This window comes from Melopsittacus undulatus, chromosome 12 (assembly GCF_012275295.1).
Source record: "Melopsittacus undulatus isolate bMelUnd1 chromosome 12, bMelUnd1.mat.Z, whole genome shotgun sequence".
Lineage (NCBI taxonomy): Eukaryota > Metazoa > Chordata > Aves > Psittaciformes > Psittaculidae > Melopsittacus > Melopsittacus undulatus.
In genome coordinates this window covers 13,114,118-13,133,999 of record NC_047538.1, presented here as the reverse complement: position 1 = coordinate 13,133,999, position 19,882 = coordinate 13,114,118, and the positions used below count along the sequence as shown (strand labels likewise).

General features: G+C 45.8%; 1 protein-coding gene across 1 annotated transcript; it reads left to right on the top strand.

Annotated features, from left to right (window-relative positions):
* The first annotated feature begins 4,279 nt into the window (after positions 1 to 4,279).
* On the top strand, positions 4,280 to 19,583 carry GGT5 (gamma-glutamyltransferase 5). Its single transcript, XM_005147780.4, has 12 exons — positions 4,280 to 4,654; positions 12,022 to 12,152; positions 13,724 to 13,813; positions 14,906 to 15,095; positions 15,329 to 15,486; positions 15,921 to 16,070; positions 16,474 to 16,607; positions 17,197 to 17,399; positions 17,808 to 17,899; positions 18,304 to 18,413; positions 18,942 to 19,049; positions 19,247 to 19,583. The coding sequence occupies exons 1-12, from the start codon at positions 4,494 to 4,496 to the stop codon at positions 19,391 to 19,393; spliced, it is 1,674 nt and encodes a 557-aa protein (XP_005147837.1). The 5' UTR covers positions 4,280 to 4,493; the 3' UTR covers positions 19,394 to 19,583.
* The last annotated feature ends 299 nt before the right edge of the window (positions 19,584 to 19,882 follow it).

Here is a 19,882-nt window from a genome sequence, read left to right as displayed (position 1 = left end):
GTTAGAGAAAGAATAAAATGCTGATGCTGTACAGTAAACTGTGCCTAGATATGCTCATCAACTAAAGTTAATGGAGAAAAGTTTCCCTTGGGCAGTGGTCTGTGCCATGTGTTCTGCTAAGCAGAGCCATGCAAATAGCTGACTTTCAATACGTTGATAGAACTGTAAAATAGAGGATGTTGGACAGAGCATTTCTTTCAGCCATAACTTTGTAACCAGCAAGAAAGGAAGGAGGAGGCAGCAGGTCTGCTTTTAACCTAGGAAAATTACACAAAGATAAAGTAGTCCCTGAGATTCGGCTGGGTCTGTTTTTGGTTTCAGTTATGTGAGGAATGATGCATGTTCTGTGACTGTCCTGTTCAAGTGCTTTCCCTTTGGTTATGCTCATAGCCTGCAGAGATCCCACACAGGGGCAAACTGGAACTCTGGCTGAGGAAAATAGTGCCAGAATAGTGTTGGGTTGTTGATACATGTCCTCTTCAAGACAGAGATTTCCCCCCTCCAAGTTATCCATCACTGCCCAACTGCTGCGCTCCTAACACATGGACTGCTTGGGATCACCCTCAAGCTCTTTTAGGGACTGTAAGAGGAGTGTGCTTAACCATTACAGCAGCAGCTAGAACTGTGTTTCCAAGATCTGAGATGAAGTACTGCCAAGTTTCTCAGCTAGAACCAGGAGAGTTGTTCCCTGGCATGCTTTAAAATTGAAAGAAAAACCAGAAAGCCTTCATTCAGCAGGTACTTAAATGTTAATCTCAGTGAAGCGTATGTCCATGAGTAATTTTAGAGCAAGTTTCCCTTTTCTGCTTTCAGTAATAAAGAAGCAGAGGAGTTTATGTGCTTCACTTTCATAATGAATTCTGAGAAATAACAGAGGAAAGAGAAATGAATGAAAAATTCTTCAGTACCAGAGCTTCTGGTTTCCAAGTATCTGTTTTTCCAGATGTCTGAAAACTATACAAACCAGTTTGTGGGAGCAAACTCATGTCCCTCAGTAAAGAAAACTTCTTTGTGTGCAAAGGAAAACAATGCACAAAAGTTAGTGTTTCTCTAGTTTCTGAAGGATTGTACTGAGACAAATGGGTCATGAGCACCATCTGTGGAACTCACAGCCATGTCTCTTAGAAAATTTGAACAGTAAATTCCCAGCATGTTTCCTATGTTTCTGTAATTCAATTATCATCTAGAGACAAAGGTATATTCCTGGATTATAAATGGCATGACTGAAGGAGACAAACAGTGTGTGAAATGCATCCAGTTTGTCTTTTGGTTGCATGCTCTTGGAAACTTTCCTAGACTCTTGTCCAATGGTTTAGAGTTGGGAAAGGCACTTATTTATTACAGTAAAAGCTTGGTGACTGTAGGCAATGCTTTGCAAGCAAACACCAGTTTCTGCTTCTCCTCTCAAGAGGCATCCTCTCAAGAGGATGTTGCAATGTAATTTGGACACTGCACAGACAAAAGCAAAGGAGTTTTAGGACTTCGAATGCCTCATGAGTTTGGTGTGTACATAGGGTTCTTGTATTGTTTATATTTTTAAAAGATGAGATGGAGAGTGATAAATTGAGGGTCAATATCTTAGTCAGCTTTTCTTTGAGTACAAATGTCTGGCTTTCTGCCCAGTGATGTTCTTTTCTTCATCTTAAACACTGGAAAGCAGCACGGATGCATGGAGAAAACACAGTTCTTGAAAAAGAGGTTTGTTCATATCACAAACCTACTCCTTTGCTGCAGACAAGGCAGTAACATTGTTTTCTTTAGCCTGGCCGTGGATTATGATGAATCCTGCAGATGATGGCTTCTTGATTTGCATCTCCATTCTGCTGAATGAAAAACATGCATGCAGCACATGTAGATGCTGGTGCTCTTTGGGATTGTTTCTTCACCTGCTGGATCCTAAGGCTGGTTTTGAGGGCTGGCAACCAGCTTTCTTTTCCTCAAACATGACTGATACCAGTCATCTTCTGAAACCAGCTTCAATGTCAGAGAATCAAGTTCTACAGGTATAGCTCTGTGTCAAGAACATGTTGGAATTTGAGGTAAAAATTACGTTGGCTTAGTGCAATACACTGCGGCCAAATCAAGCAAAGGTGCAGTTTGTTCCTAGCAAAGCTGAAGGAGAAGCTCCTGGTGCCTCCAAAGCCTGTCATGGTCCCTTTGGTCCTGAGATGATGGGATTAGACTGTCCATGTACTCTCTCCACCAGCTAAGCCCAATGGTCAAGACCCTTCAATATCTCTGCAATAATCTACCCTCAAAGAGAATTTCTTCCCAACTTCTTCACATAGTAATTTATCCTCTGCTTTTAAAACCTGAGGACTTTTATCCTTTGATGGCTTCTTACCCCCCATGAAGTAGCTGTGGTGTTCTTGACAATGTTAGCAATGCCTGGACTTCAGATTTTAAATAATTTTCAAATTTGGTTTCTTGATTGAAGGTTTGGATAAAGATGTTACAAGACCCCAACAACATAAAGGACAAGTTAAAGATACTGTGCCTATTTATTAGTTAGTAAGTGATGATTCTGATAACAATTACAATTCTAATTAAAATGTCCTTGAGTATATCTTGGCCTGTAAGGGTCATTAAATACCTGAGTTCCAAGAGAGCTAAGTAGCCTCTCACATGGGAGGGTCAGTGTAGACTCTGTAGCATAATATGGACAAAGCTGAGCGTTACACCAAGGCTGTAAAGGTTACACATTGGAAGAGATAAGGAGGCTCAGTCTTCATTTATGTATCTAAAAGACAAATGGGTTTGCCTGTGGGAGGATCTGTTAGAATAGATCATAACCAAGTCTTTGCCTTCCCAGGCATGGTCTGGGAGATGATGTTCTCTTTTACTTTTCTTGCCTCTTCCACGTATCTTCCTTGGCAGCACAAGGCTTAATTTTCCAGATACAGATGTTTGATGTGCTGAGTTGAAACCCAAATTTGGTGGAAAAGACTGCAATTGAGTTCTCCATGGCATTTGATGAAAGTAAATGGGTAAAATCGACTTGAGCCTTGAGTCTGCTGGTACTAAGTGGTCAGGGTTTCCAGCACTGATGTGAATTGAAAGGGAAGAGCTTCCCCCCAGGAAAAAAAAACCAACCCACTAGAATGATGATTCTTTAAGTGTTAGAGAGTAGTTTGTCAAAAATAAAAAGTGGAAGTCTTATAGGAATTGAGACATTTTACAAGATTAGCAGTGTTTCACAATGAGGTGAAATAGAGCCACATTAGAGTGTGGAGGCTTTTTTGCACATGCCAAGTATGTTTGCCAAGTCAGACAGAGATGGAGAAGCCACATTATTCCCCAGGGACCATGGTTTTATCTCAGCAAACCAATGTATTTTTCTTGGACCATTCTCAGCTCCCCAACATAACTTTACAGGAAGATACAACCACAAAAGGACAGTTTTGTCTATTAGATCCATTTCTTGAGATATGATACATAAAATAGTATTACTTAGCTTTGAGAAATTTTAGTGAGTACAAGTTCAGTCTGCAGTGAAATACAAGTGTGAATCTGCACAGGTGATTCCCCTTCTCCCAAATCCAGCTGGAAAAGGATTTCTGACAACATCTTTTAGAAAGACGGAAGGCAGATATGGAGCCATACCTTTTGCTTTTGAAGTGCAAGGAGAACTGTATAATTAAGAGGCACTTGAGCTAACTGGGCCCATTTGCACTGTGTAGCAGTACCTGCTGCTTATTGTTGCTCTGTTAGAAATTAGGACTAGTTTTATTTAACAGCTGTTCACTTTCCGGGTGCTGTGGTTGCTGACTGGTACAGACTTGATCTCAGAGTTTGTAGCTTGAATGTTTTGTGCAGAGGTGTGCTGCTTTATTCAAGGTATTCTGTTATGTTCATTTACAGAACATCCATGGGGTGGACAGTCGCAAGATTTAATGATGAAAAAAATAAGCAAGATTGTAATAAACTGTAAAGTAAAATAAGAGTAAATATGAAGGTTATGGCTTTGTATTTAGCTTTTACTTCTCTGAATAGTCTTATGGGAAGAAAACTCCCCAACTTTGCAATCCCAGTGTAGGATTGATACAGTTTTCCCAGTGATTCACCATGTAAGCTGCCTTTGTTTGGTGATCTCTTCTATGTGGTAAGGATGTGAAGACAGGGAAGTTGTGTGAAGCCAGTAAGCCATGTAGAGATTTCACTTTAAAGTGCTCCAGCAGTGAATGTGTTAAATGTTTTCATCAGAGCCTTAAAAAAAAGCACATGGTGGATATGCCAGAAAAAGTTTAGTTTACAAAAGAGAGTAAAAAGCTTCTCACGTGTAAGAAGAGCAGGAAAGAAGGAGTATGCCGCTTCCTTTTTAGAAGCTTTTATTCTTTAAGCAAGAGTAATTACCAGTGACAGAGGGCAGAGCCCACTTCATTGGGACCTCCCTCCAAACCCGCCGGGATCCTCTACTTCCACCCTGAGCAAAGCAGGCGCCTTCACAAAGGAGTAAAAGCCTCCCAGCTGCCTCCGGCGGCATTGGAATAGAGATGTCTACGGGGAAGGTCTGTTGTCTGGTGCTGCTGACCCTGGGGGTGCTGGCTGTGGTTGTTACACTTGTGGTCATCCTGACTCAACCCAGGTGTGGTCCTCAGCAGTACCTGCATGGCGCCGTGGCTGCTGACACTGAGACCTGCTCTGTCATCGGCCGGTATGTGCATGGACTGCTCGGTTTGTGGGTTATCTGTTGTGTATGTTATGGACTTGGACTGACAGGACACTACTAACTGTGGGAATGAGTTGGGTTTCTGCCCTGTCCCCACTTCTGGGGCTAAGCAACAGTGCTGCTCTGTGGGTACTCTCCATCTGCAGTGGAGCAGCTCAGAGAGCAGATGGAGCTCTGCCTCTGTGATTGTCGCTTATTTTCATTATCCCATGTCACAAAAATTTGCAGCACTGCAACCCCACGGTCTTTTGGAAGGTACAAATATTTACAATATACAAATACATTGTTGGTTTTAAGTGGGAAAGCAGGAAATGAACTGTTTACTTCATGGTGGTAAGTCTGTCAGATAAGTGGCTTAGGAATAAACTAAGGAAGAAGTGAAAGGAGCGAGTAGAGAGCAGCAGCTGGAAGGGTAAGGGGGACTGGGCATCCCACCCTTTAGGGTGTGTGTTTAAGGACTGTAGCCTGCAGCAGGTGTGTCTGCTATGACAAAAGACACTGTATTGGAAAGCACAGAGCAGGTTTAATTGAAATTTGGCCAAGGCAGTATAACTCCAAAAGACATACTTCCATCTCTTGGAAGGAAATATGTAGGTTTAAAAAATACTCTAGTTGTGCAGGTCATAAAACCTGTAGCAACCTGTAGTGTAGCAATCTCTCTCTCAAACATTTTGTTTCTTATGTTATGACTTCAGTTCTTAAATGCTTTTATACATGAAAGTAGAAGGATGGAACTTCACAAGCTACATGCTGGATGCTCCAGCAATGGATGTGTGCTCTGAGCTGTGTGCTCTGCCTTGTGGCTGGAGGAGTGAGGTAAGACATGGTGCCATTATACCATGCTTGCCATGTCACACATGTGTTCTTGCAATGTGTTGTCACAGCATTTCTGAGTAGTTGGAGAAAATGTACCATGGCTGCACATGGTTTTATTTATGCTAAGCCACAGGTTAGTTCTTCAGGGGGCAGAATAAGTATCTTTTAAGCAGGTAGTAATGGAAATAGAGGAAAATACATTATTGGATTACTCAAAGAATCTGCTGGGAAAACCACAGCACTTGTTCTGCAGCTATTGGAATTTACTTAAAGTATTGTAGAATCAGCTGGAAGGCACTGAAGTGAGAGCTACAGAAATCTGTGATCAGGTGGACAACTGATAAGCTTTGGCTAGCTGGCTCCTGCTGTTGGGCTGTCATCTGTTTCCTTCTCTTGTCTCTGCAATACCTCAACCATTGCTGCAGCTGTGCCTCCAGCACTTGCTGACAGGGTCCATTTGTGTCCGTGCATTCTGATGGACCACGTTAGATTTCCTACAAATAGTTTGACAATGATCTCCACAAAATTCTGCCCTTACTCCAAATTCCCATCACACATTTTTCCCCCTTTTCCCCAGCCTGGGGCATCTGCACGTCATGTCCTGATGTATCACACTCCAAATGTATCAGCGCTCTCCCCCAGCCCTTCCAAGCCTCCTGGATCTCCCCAGCCAACACTATTCACCTCGGTTCTCTATACCTCCCAGTGGTTAGCGCTGCTCTCCTATTGCTGCGTGCTGTCTGCTGCTTTTCCTGCTATCCTTTACCTCCAGCCATTCCTGGAAACCTCTGTGCTCATTTTCTGCTTGGAATGAACCAAGCTCCTGTGTTGTTCTCCCAGCCTGAGCTATCTGCACATTTTCTTGCAATAGATCATAACAAAACTGTTCCTTTATGAAAATGTTCCTCTGCAACAGAGCTTGTGGTCAGCTTTGTATGGTTGCCCTTTTCATTGTCATTGGCATATTTCTCTCTTTGTCCTTACTGGCCCATAATGTCCGGAGGAAGCTTCCTACATGCTCTGTACTCAATGGGATCTTGTTAATTTCTCCCAGACATTTCTGTGCTGTTAGATCTGTCACATTTTAGTTCTTAGCTATTAGCACATGATAGTCACCAGTAAATTAATGCTCAAAGCAACATAAATAAGTATAAATGAGGAAGTCTAGCATGGCACTTGTACTGGCTGGGTACCACATCACAGTCTCTGCCTTTCAGAGCAATCTGTGCTGCTCAGGGTACTTCTTGCATTGACCTCCTGTGTGACTCTGCAGGGCGAGGGCTTCCTTGAGCCTCATGCAAAGATCTTGAGATTTCTCAAAGTAGTTTTAGCCATTAGACCCTGTTGTCCCCATGAGCTGCCACATCATTTGCAATTTAATTCCAGCAAAAAAGCAAGAGCTGAGCAAAGTGAAGCATCCCTTGATGCACAGACCCAGCCTCTTTCTGCCCAGCCACTCACCAGGTGGGTTTGAAATGACAACAATGCTGTGGACTTCTGTTGTTCAAAAATAATTAAACTCCCAAATCCATGAGTCTTAGGAGAGAGGGAGCAAGAAGAAATGATTTATCTTGGGGTTTCCTGTTTCTTACTAAGCACTGGGTCACTCTTTTCCTGCAGTTATGCAGAAATCTTCAAATTTTTGTACTGGCTGGACTTGGAATACTGTAGATTTGAGAAGTTATACAGCAATCATGAATAGTGAGATCCCCAATGGCACAACAGCTGGGACATGTATTGCAGCTCCTGAGTCTGCTGAGCGGTTTGCTGCTGCTGCTTTCTTCTGCCTCATTGCTGCCCCATCCCCAGCTCTGTGACTTCTCCTTCCCACATGTACCCATCTCCTGTGTTGGTGTTTGTGCTGTGACTGCTTCTGGTCTTCTCATCCTACCATTGCACCATTACCCTACTGCTAAACTGCTCAGCCTTATGGGCTTTCTTCTGCCCTGATCCTGCCCCTGATCCTGCCCCTGATCTCTGCCACCTCACTCCTCCCCCACCTCCTCTCTGAGGCAGGACATGGCCACTCTCCTTGCTCATGGACCAGGCTGGGGAGCACTGAACACCAGGGATAAGAATTTCCTCACTTTTTCCATGTCCCAAAGCCATGGCTGTTACCAGATGCAGTTTTTTCAAGGAAGCTGTGCTAGCCTCTGCAGCTGGGGATTAGAACAGGCTCATTTCCATTATTATTGCTTAGAAATCACCAGAAATGCTTAACCCACTGATGACCACACATGTGCATTAAATTAGAGTGAATCGTTTGAACTGAAGGCAAACTATGCTTCTGGCTTTGTACTTGCACACTGCAGAGCCTCCTAACAGATTTTCTAGAGGAGTTTAAATCAAGTAAAATCAGGTAAACCAGCAAATTTTCTCAGTCTAATTTTTCCTGTAATTGCTGAGTGGTTTTAGTGGAAGCATACTGCCTCCAGCTCTATGGGAAAGAAATGAGGCTTGGTGGCTTCAGTCTAGCAAAGCTGGAATCAAATGAAAACCACATGTTGTAACTGAACCTGTGAGCCTGCCTTCATGCTGGCGAGAGCAGGAGACATTGCAGCCAGACCCTTCAGGCACAGCACAGGGTGATCCAGCAATGCTGGTTCATCCCTGCTGTCCCTTGCTGACCCTGCAGATGCTGGGACCCTGCAGCCACCCCTTTTATCCAACAAAACCACCCAGATCCCAGGAATCTGCAGGGGATGCTCAGAGTACCTCCACTGCAGGATGGACATGAACCAAATTACACTGGTCCAGTGCCTACCATCTAAGCTTAAAGTAGCACCTGATCTCTGACCTACTTACAAATTTTATTCTTTAATTAACAAATGTTTCTTTTTTAAAAAAAATAAAGGCAACAAAAAGCAACCCAAACCATGTGCTCTGTGAGTTGTCAGCAGCAGCAATGGAATTCCTGGGGCATTACAAGATGCAGTGTTGGTTTAAGATGCTGCTGTTTAAGACTGAGTCTTTGAGTGCTCTCCTAATAAAACTTCAGTTGAACTTCTTGAGAATAACAGAACTGGACCTCTTGCCCAAAGAGCAATCTGTCTTTCATCAAGGGGGATGGTGGTTTGGGAGAAGCACCTCAGGGCCCATGGGTTTCCCTTCCTGGTAGTTCAGCTGTGAAGGAATTGTCAGTAAAAGAACTGCATGGCTCTGTAATTGTTTGGTACAAACAGGAGATGGGGGACAGCCCCTGTTTGATGCTCTTCTTCTTTAGTTATGCTCAGCTGTCATCTTCAGGTTTGGGTTTTCCAGCTCTGGAAATGGTGTTTGTAAATTCTGGATGGTGAAATGTCCGACTTTCTGAAATCTTATGCGGCTCTAGCTCTCTGCAGGACGTGAGCTATGTCAAGAACCCTCCAGTGTCAGCATGCTTGTTGGCAGGTCCTGTGCTAGAATTGCTCTTAGCCAGCTGTGCCCAATATTGAGTGCTGAACAAGTCTGGCTCTTCTGCTGTGAATGGTTTTCCTGCTGGAGATTGAGAACTGAAATATTGTGCAGTTATCTGGTCCAGACAGGGGACCTATGCTGGAAGATAACTTGTTTCTGGGTGAAGTGAAACACTCCTTTGATGAAGAGGGATTGGAGGCTAAAAGGAGAGTCAGAGCAGTTTTTATCACAGGGATGTGCATTTGGTATGAAAGGCCACCTCAGTATTTTGTCCTCATGTCAAAAAGACATGAGGAGACAGGAGGTGGTTGTCCTGGTGGCGAGTAGTACCCAAACCCACCTTTACCTTAGCAGTTTTACATCCTGGCAATGGAAGAAGCTTTTTCCATCAGCTACACAAAAAGCTTTATATCACCTACCGATGGGCTGTTTGAGCTCTGCCGTGCACTGCTCTGCAAGCAAAAGCCAGCATAGGTCCAAAGAGAGATTTAGGAAAAGCGCTTATTCCCACTGATGGGATTCACTGCAGCGAAGTGCAGCACCAAGGAGCAGCAGCCAAGAATCAAGTTGCCAAGGCTGGTTACAGAGCAGGAACAATAAAGCCTATTGCTGGCTTTCCTGCCTTTCTGAGGCAGACACAGTGTCACTGTTGGGGGCATGATCTCTCTGAAAACAACTGGGTGGATTAACACCCTGGAGTAATCACTGCTCATCAAGAAGCACTTGCTTTGCCTCGGCCGTGCCAGGCAGGATGTGTCCATTCTGGCAGCGCTGCTGAAGTCCCTCTGCTGGCTGGTGAAAGTCCTCCTCCCACTTGTTCCTTGATGCTCTCAGGAAATCTGTGCCTTTTGCCAATGGCAATAACTGTTCATGTCTCAGCTCCTTGGAGAGGTTTTGTGCTCTCTTTAGCAGGTAAATACACCTTTTCTAATGAGACTTAGACCTCATTTGTCCTCCCTGATCTCACTGGGAGCCAAAGGCACAGCTACAAGCTGGAGTTCACATGGCTCTGTGTCTAACTGGGAGTTTTGGAGGGCAGGAGCATGGAGAAGGTCATGCTCAGAAACTCTCAGGTTTGTATGCTTTGTGCATGTGCAATACATTTGCAGTAGTTAAAGGTTATTTAGTTCACAGTGTTGCTTTTAGAAACAAACACTTGGAAACAAAAATATCTCAGCATCATCCAGAAAGAGGCCACTTAAGTGTATGAATATTAAAGTAATAAATTGATAACTGTGGCCACCCTTTAGGACATGCCAAGTTAATGCAATTCCAGTGCAGAGCATTCTGGCTTGGTGCAAATCAGTGGGGGGAGAGGGAAAAACTCATCTTTCAGAGCAGGTAGCCAACCATCAGCAGATGACACAAGAAGGGGTGAGGATCTTCATCAGGGAGTGCTCCTTCAGGCACAAGCATTTCTGGGGACATGGTGAGCTGTGTGTGGCACCCACTGCAGAGGGAATGTGGCTGGGAAGTTGAGTGAGAATCATCTGATGCTTTTCAGGCTTTGGGAAAGTGTGTCTGGTGTTCCATGTTAGAGTCTGTACATTGCATTGAAATGAATACTACAGTCTTGCAGTTTCTTTTGAAAGTTGTTTTTCACTGCAGAGCATCTCAGAACCATGGTTTTACTAGGCCCAAGGCTTTGTACATAGGCCAGGGTCTTTGGGGAGCACTGTCCTGGGCCATCATAGTGGTCCTTCTCCCCTGTTTCCCCAGCTTTTAACATGCTGCCTGGGCCTTCTGCAGGGTCACTCAGCTTCTTAGGAAGCCCTCATGTCCTTCTCTTCTATTGTTAACATATAAAAAGCTGCAGTTTCAGGAAAACACGACCCAGGGACATTCATGTGGTGAGACTCTTACCCCTGCTGTGAGGAGATGGATGGGTGAGCCTGAGGCTCAGTTTCCATTTTCAGAGCTACTGGAGGCTAAAAGCCATGCAGACACCAAACAGGAAGCCTGGTGATGTCCCACTTGTCCGTTTCCTTACAGGCAATGGTTCCAAAGGCACTTACTTAGAGAAACAAAGGAAAGCCACAATCAGTGTGCCTGCTGGCAGCATCCTGTTCCCAGCCCCAGCAGGTCCCAGCAGCATCAATGGATGTAAAATAAACAGCAGTCCCTGTGTTCCGTCACAGCTGCTGGGAGCAGTTGCACTGCAATTAATGAACTGTTCCACTTTTCCTTCTGGATGTGCATTATCTAAGTAATATCCCAAGTCAGCCAGAAACCTTCCTAGCAAATACCAGTGCTGGCTACAGCAGGCTGTGCAAGGAAACCCCACCCCAGCTCATTTCCACGGCAAGGAAATGATTCCATGTCCTTCCACTGCAAGGAAATGATTCAGCTGTGCTTGAGGGAAGTATTTGCTAAGACATGTTTCTCTAGCAGAAACTCATGAGGCTGCCTTAATGCCACTTTATTTGATGTGCCTGTGCCTAGGTAGAAAGAATTGAGGTTTGCTTTTCTTACTTGGTTTTTTGGTGCTTCTTTGTTTTGGCTTTGAGGATCCAGGGAGGGATATTTGTGCTAATATCACATAAGTCCAGGAAGGCACATTTGTAGGAGCAATGAAGTGAGGCCTGAATTTTGTGCTAATTCACATGTAAAGTCTCAGGAGTTTGCTTTTCACATGGACCCATCATTCCTGCTTCAGTGCCCCTGTCCTGTTGGCCAGCATAGTCCTTTTTGTTGGAAACGGTAGCTGGAGAGCTAGAAACCAGTTGTTTGGGTCCCAGCATGTGGAAAGCTGTCTCCTCTGCTGACAGTGTTCTCCTCCACGTCTGGGAGCTCCTTGCTGTTTCTTTTGGACAGCAGCATCAGTGAGTGGCTGCAGCTCGCTCCCATTACTCTGCCCAGAGGAAGACCAGCCTCACACAGGTCTGGCCCCTGCCTGCTCTTTAGCCCTGCAGACTCCCCCTTCTTTTCCACTGCTTTTGATTTCTCAGTCCCACAGAGGAAGGTGCCTTCCTGGCCTCTCACCCCCCACGCTGCTGCCAGTAGCTTTCTCCAACTGCTAGTTACTCTTGTCAAGCAGGGACTGCTTTTCATTTGCCCCAGGGAGACATTTTTGTGTGGCTCCTCCATTCTGTCATTCCTGGATTTTAATATTACGCTTTTTCCCTCTCTTTCTACCACAGGGACATCCTCAAAAGTGGAGGCTCAGCTGTGGATGCTGCCATTGCTGCCTTGATCTGCACCTCAGTGATGAACCCTCAGAGTTCAGGCCTGGGTGGTGGAGTTGTATTTACCATCTATAATGCCAGCAAAGGTATGGGCCAGCCCCATGTCCCTTGCAGACAGGCAGCTGCCCTGGAAAAGTCAGAATCCTTCAGGTTCTCTCAGAGCAAATTTTTTAATATAAAAGCTGTGTTCTCTGATCACAAACTTTTCTTAACCCAGACATCCATTACGGGGAGTGCATCTTGGTTTTGCAGCAAGAACATGGCAGGGGGGCAAGGAGCTTTGGATGTAAAATGAACTGACTTTGCCTCACCTTCCCCTACAAAGCAATCCTAACTTATATTTCAAAGTCATATAGCTGACAGTGCAGCAAGGTAGGAGTGGTGCTGAGCTGCTGCTGGGCTTCCATGGAGGCAGGTGGGAACAGGGTGAGGTGTGTGCAGCAATGTGGGGGGCTTGAGGGCTCAGTTGAGCCCTTGGGCTGGGACTTAAGGGCCCATCCTGCACCAGCAGCTCGGGCAGTGCCTGCTGACGGGGCAGCTGCATTTCATTCTGCCCTGGCTGGTGGGTGTGGGATTCCCCAAAGCATTGGTGAGACTTTCTGTCCCAAGAGATGCATTCTCATTTCAGAAATGTCAATGTAGCAATGCTCAGGGCCTGCTGGGAGCCTTTCTGTGCTTGGCTTAACTCCTAGCGTTGTGATCTTACTTCTATGTTTTTAATGTTGGAGGTTTTTAATTGTCTTGGCTCCCCAAAGGCCCCCGAGCTCATTGATCTAAACAGTAAAATCAACATTGGACACAGTAACAATGTTGTGGTTTTAAAAACACTGCCAAGGAGCCTCACAGAGTCATGGGTCTGGAAGTGCTTGTGTGGCTCTTATGCAATAACATCATTTGGCAAAACACCTGTATTGTTCTTTTTTCCTTTTTGGCAGATCCATGTCCCTTTGTCCCCTACCAACAGTCCTTTTCTGCTACCTGTAGAGTCCTGCTGCACAGAGCTGCACATGGCCATGCACAGCTCAGGTGCTTGGTAAGCTAGGTAGCTCTGTGGGCTCCTGCAGCACAGCTGCCTTCTGCGTGCTGTGGTTGAAAAAGAGGCAGAGAAAGAGGTGGAATAACACCTGAAATACAAGGGGCGTTGGGTTTTTCTTCTGTTCAAGCTTCCTGATACATAGAGAATCTTTGGGTATCTCCATTCTGCTTATAAACAAGATGGATGTACCTCACCATCCCTTGCAAAATGGCCCAATAACGAGCGTAAGGCTCACATTATGTCTCTGACATGTCCCACATGTAGAGGAAGTCAGGAACCTGCAAATCAGATGTGAAGCAGCACATCCCAACCCATGTCCGAGGCCCAAGAGCTCTGAGGGGACCTTAACTGGCTGGAGACAGGCTCTGGCCTTGTCCCTGTACCTTTGTTGCCTCCAGGCAGGCACTGCTGTGCTGTAACTAAAATCATGGGTGCAGATGGCTGTGTGCTGACTGCAGCCTGTCCCTGCAGTGTGCATGGCCCGTTTGCAAAGGGCTCCAGAGCAGTTCAACCCGATGGGCTCTGGCCTTATGGCCTGTGTCGTGCCCACAACTTGCTGAAAAGTGATGTTCACCCACTCCAGGAGGACAATGTTATGTATTTCCCCCCTTTCCTTCCTAGGAACAGTCGAGGTGATCAATGCCCGTGAGACGGTCCCACGAGTGTTTCCACAGAACTTGTTGTCCGGCTGTGCTGCTGGTTTCCCTGTTGGTAAGGATGCAGAGTGGGCCATGAGGGCTGTGTCACAGAGCTCAGGGTGGGGGCACCAAGGACCTTGCTGACCCCATGTGAATCTCTGTTTAATTGATTGTTCACATCCTGGGTCTTCCTTCCTTACTTTTGCAAAAGTAAGAAAAATGCTAGGTCCATAAAATGCCTGTTACATAGCATTGACAACCTGACCAGCACGGAGCGTGGGGAAGCATAACAGGAGGAGAAATGGGAACATAACCTTATAACTTCATAGGAAGTCTGCATTTGAAGACCAGATTTCCCAAAGCACTCATTTCCCAGCACTTCCTGTGGAGAAAAATATGTCAATAGCATCTCTGACTTTCTGGAAATGAAGGAAAAAATCAATCTACTGTGGCTGCCCACGTCCTCACGTTGGGGAAGCAACCTGGCAGCATCAGGAGTGGAACTGCTGGGCTCTAGCTTAGCTCAGCTACCTCTTTGCCACCTTACTCCCATCCCAGGAAGCTCCACGTCCATCTGCTACTACTGGTTTGGGAGCAGGCACTTGCTTGAGCAGCACATCTTGGATCTCTCCACATTTCCTGCTGCATTCATTCTCCTTCCTTAGCACATTTTCTTCCAGGGTGTGCCCTAGATGCTCTTCTCCTTGAAAGAAGAAAAGGACTCAGGAACAGCTCTGGTTGGGACAGTTGGAAGTCTCTGCTCCATCTCCTGCTCAAAGTGGGGATGTCAGAACTGGCTCAGGCTGCTCAGGGCCTTGTTCTGTCACATTTTTTAGCTTTTTCCAAGGATGGACAATTTAACAGCTTCACTTGTTCTAGTGTTTGACCAGGCTCCATGTAGGGCTGTTTCTTTTATGTCCAGCTCCCATTTCTCTTGTTGCACCATTGTGCTTTCACTGTGCTCCGTTGAGTCTGGCTCTGGCTTCCCTATACCCTTTCTATTAGGAGGTAGAAGAATGTATGAACAGAAAAAGATAGATAGTAAAAAAACCCAAGCCTGCTTTTAGATGTCTCAGTTGCCTCTACAAATCCACACTTCCCTTGCAGTGCTTTCAGGAGGTGAAACCTCAGGGCTGTTACTGTGTGACACTTGCTCTGCTTTCAGGTCCCCGCTGGATCGCTGTACCAGGAGAGCTTCGGGGGTATGAAGCAGCCCATAAGCGATACGGCCGCTTACCATGGAAAGCCCTGTTTGAACCAACCATCAAGGTCCTTTCAGAGCCACTTGTCATTTCCCCAGTTATGGAGAAATTTATTCATCACCCAGCCTTTGCCAGCCCAGGAAAAAGCCTGTGGTAAGACCCATGAATTAAATAGCAGTGTGAGGACCACTGTTCCCTCAGCATCAGACCCTTCCTCTGGCATGCTGACTTGGAGCACAGGCTGCTGCTTGGTGAATGCTTGCCATGGGGAGGGAGGGAGCAGAACTGGGTTTATAAAAGACAACATCATTGGGTAGGAAAAAGGGATGGGTGCTGAGGACAGATCAAGCAGGTGCTGAAAACTGATGGATGTTTTTCTTTAACAGCCCACTACTTTGTGATGGCCAGAGGTTTTTGAAGCGTGGAGAGACCTTCAGGTGGCCAGCACTGCAGCAGACACTGAGGGTTGTAGCAGAAAATGGAGCTACAGCGTTTTATGAGGGACAGATAGGAAAGGCCCTGGTGGAGGACATTAGGAAAGCTGGTAGGTACCAGATGTAGTTAATACTAACAGACAAGCGTTTTCCCAGCAGCTGGCTAACAGTGAGTGAGTATGAGGGGAAAGCCAACATGTGCCATTCACTTGCCACTTGGGATGGTAGCTGGCGTGGGAAGGGGCCACCTTTCCCCAGTTCTTATGACTCGGGTGTAGAAGCAGTAGTAAAAGCTACTGCTCTGGCATTCACCCACAGTGCTCATGCACTGGCGTATTCAGCTTAGGCTTTGTGTTGTCCTGGAATTTGGTGGTAGGTGAGGACACATGAAGACATTGCTGTGCTTGGTGGATGGTATTTTGGAGCCTGGTTCTTTAGAAGCTTTACCAAGGCTCTGGTGTAGTCAGCCCATAGTAGGTAGATGGTAGAAGATGTGCTAATTAGCTGTGCTAATGCCAGCTACCCATCTGGTTTTCTGTTGAAGGGTCCAGCATGTCACTGGAGGACCTTAAGGCATACAAAGCAGAGGTGTCCTCAGCTCTCAACATTACCCTGAACAACCACACCACAGTGTTTTCTCCTGGACCACCCATGGGAGGTGCTGTGCTCATGTTCATCCTCAAGATACTGGAAGGTAAAGTCCTAAGGGAAAGAGAATAAAAAGTTTGCAAAGTGTTGCTCTAGAGCAGTATCAAAGTCCTGGGCAGAAATGGTGCTGGTGAGCTATAATGGATGCCAAAACAGCAGCATGACCATGCTGTACAGTGGGATGATGAACTGGCTCATTTTTACCGTGTATCAGCATCACCACAGCTGCTGCAAAGGCCAGAGGATGCACATTTTTTCCAAGGCTTCAAGGATTAAGTCACAGCAGAAATGAGTATGATGTTGCGTCTGTATCCACATCCTGCTAAAGCACAGGGAAAACTTGATAAGACCTGGGATGGCAAAAGGAGGTGCCTTCCAATTTTGTTTTTAGACTTCTTAAAAAAACTATTGCCTTGAATCTAACAAAATTATTTCATCCTGCTCTATAGAGTATAAGCTCCATGAAGCTTCACTGGCAACACCCGAGGAGAGGGTAGAAACCTACCATCACATCGCAGAGGCCCTGAAGTTTGGCAATATGCTAAAATCCAGCATGCGTGACCCAGCCTTTTCTGAAGCTCGGGTAAGCTGTAATTGTACAAAGGGGCAGCAAGAGACACCCACAGCACTGACAGCTTCTTCTACACCTCTGCTTGACAGAGAAGGAGCAGGGAAATCCCATCTCTTGCTTTTCTTTTTTAAAACCTGCATCATCACCAACTCATTTTAGCCTATGTGCTTAGGCTTCAGGCAGGCTGCTTATCCTGCCTGCCAGCACACAGTACCAAGCAATGTGCTAACTGTCCTGCTTTGCAGCCACAGAAGAAACTTCTCAGAACTGCTAAGCAAGAGCACTGCAGCTCAGTTGACAAAAGCAGAGGCAGGATTAGGCCATTTACTCTGTCTGCAGTTTCTGTTCATCCATAGGCTGGTGCTTACTTGCTTGATGAGGGATGTGCACATGCTCTTGCCAGTGTTGATGTGCTTGTACTGAGCTTGCTTTGTTTTCTGTGTTGAGAGTGGCCTGGGAATTCAGTCTGGGGCTGAATACTTCAGGTCCCCAAGCTCTGACTATTGGGGCTAAATGCCCCAGGCTTCTCTATGCCTAAGACCTACAGACCCTATGCCTGTCCTTTGGTGACTCAAGCTATGTGTCCTTGCTGTCATTGCAGGAGACTGTGGGGCCCATGCTGTCTGACGAGCTTGCTGAGCTTGCCAGGCACCGAATAGATGCCCGTGGTGACCACCCACTTACCCATTACAACTTGTTGGAGCCCATCTACAGCCACAGATACAAAAGCAAGGGCACAAGTCAAGTCTCTGTGCTTGCTGCAGATGGCAGTGCTGTGTCTGCCACCAGCACCATCAACTACCCGTGAGTAGCCAGGGGCTGGTAATTGTGTCACAGGCCACTTGTCAGGTTCACAGGGTACCTGCAAGAGCTGTTTACCAGAAATGCAAAGCCCTTGGGCTTCGCTGGTGTAGGCAGTCTTCACTTGTGAACAGCTTTTTCATATGACAGGAAAGGTCTTTGAGAATCACCCCAATGCTGTAACAACTTGCTGAGCTCTGCAGAGTTTCTGTGGGTTGGGCAAATCCCCACGTGCACTAGTGACAGGGAACTCATCTCTGACACCAGCACAGCAGCACCTTTTGGACACCCCATCTGGGGTATTCTGGGATGGGAAGAGACAGTGTTAACCCACAGGGCGCCTTGGGTCAGTTAATGTCATCCACAACAGCAGAGCACCAGGCACTGAAAGGCTTCATCTCTCCACTGCAGGTTTGGCTCTTTTGTGTATTCTAACCAAACTGGGATCATTCTAAACAATGAACTTGCTGATTTCTGCATAGCAAACAGAAGCATTAAACCAGGTGAGTATTATCACCCCCAGTATAAAACACAGGACAGGAGATGGATGTGCAGGCTGTGTATCTCCTAGGTCTGCCAAGAGAGAGGACATCAACACTGATGGCAGGATTGCTGCTCATGGTTCCTCAGCTGAGTTGAATATGCTGCAGCAAGACCTGAATACTTGTGGTCTTGTTGAATATATACCAAGAGATGCTGCCTATTTAGCCTGTGCCACTAAGGTCCAGTTTCTGTGAGATGGGGTCCGGGCACAAGCACACTAGTTTCTGTGAAAGACTTGATCTTCTTGAGGAATGAGCAGCAGCTCATTTCCTTGGGAAATGCAAGAGTGGGGCAGCTAAACTTGTGTGTCCCACCCCCCCCTTAAGAGCTACATTGGAGGAATAATACTCTGCTTCTGCTCTAGGAGAGAAGCCTCCCTCAGCAATGGTGCCTTCCATTCTCATCTCCAAGACAGGAGACATGCTGGTGATTGGAGGAGCAGGTGGAGCCTGGATTATCAGTGCTACGAGTATGGTGAGTGAACAGGTACCGCAGAGGAATACCTTCCACTGCACAAGGGGAGCACAACTTGTCCTGAACAAAAGGAATTACTTTGCTGCTGAAGTCTAACAAACATCTTGTTCAGAAATCAAGAAAACACAGGTAAGGCCACAGGAGGAAAAAGAGAAGTGTTTTTACTTCAACTTTCTTAAACTGGAAATAAGCAGAGGAAGGAGCCCATGCTAGGACCTGAGCTGAATACAGAAAGAACAATTGTCAGTATAAAGATATAAGAGCCATCAGTAGATACTGAATTCAAGGATAGCACTTTGGCTCAGGGAAAGCATTCTGGGAAATAACATTATGTGCTCTGTTATTATTCTAGCAGGACTCATGGTTGAGTGCTGGTTGAGTCCTGGTTCAGTGCAGGCCAGGTGTGCCCCATCCTGCAGGCAGGATTTACAATAGAGCTGCTCTGGCCTAACACCAGTGCAGAGGCTGGCAGAATATGACCCAGGTTTTTATTCATCTATAGTCAGGGTGGCATTTGTTTCCTTGCAGGCAATTATAAACAAGCTGTGGTTTGGCTATGACTTGGAACATGCTATTTCAGCTCCCATCATACACACTGAAGATGACAGTATCCTGTTTGAGGACCACTTCAATGAGGTGAGTGGCCTCGTTTGGATCTTCTCCTTTTAGTGAGAAAGACACTGCTCCTGCAACTCTCCTGAAAAATCCTGGTTGCTTAAATCTTACTTTCTCAACCTGCCCCCATGTACACATCCTTCATTTTCACACCTGGCAATGCTAAGACCTCAGGCTTCTGCCCCATTCACTCCATTTCCTCTTCTCTCCCCTTACAGGAGGTTAGAAATGGCCTGCTGAGAAGAGGACATAAGGAAAAGAAAGTTAATTTTGCAATGAATGTTGTGCAGGGAATTTCCAAGGAAGGAAAATGCATCTCTGCTTACTCTGATAAAAGGAAGCTGGGGAAGTCAGCTGGATATTAGCATGAAATGCCATCACAACTTACAAAACTACAGGAGATAACTAGATTCAGAACGTACTTTGGCTTGGACATGCCAGTATTGCCTGTTCCCATCAGGATGCCTCCAAGAGCATGGGTAAAACTTGTGCTTAAACCCAATACCAGAGAATGCAAGTCACCTTCAGGCAATACAACAGGTCAGCCAGCCTTGTTTAGAGCTACACTGTCCCTCACTTATCTGATACATGGAAAAACATATTACTTGAGCATGTCAGCTATTCAGAGTAAGATAATACAAAATGGGAAAGGAAAACTGGTCCAAGCCCCACTGAGAACACTGTGATGGCCCAGATGTATCTTCCACTCCTGCTAGAGAGTCCCAGTTAAGGGCAGAATTGGTTTCTTTCAGGCTGTTGCCACAATAAGCTAATTATTGTGCCTCAGCAATGTGAAGTAAGTAACTATTCTCGCTATGAGGATTAGAAGCAGTGTCTGTAGGGTCTGAACTGTA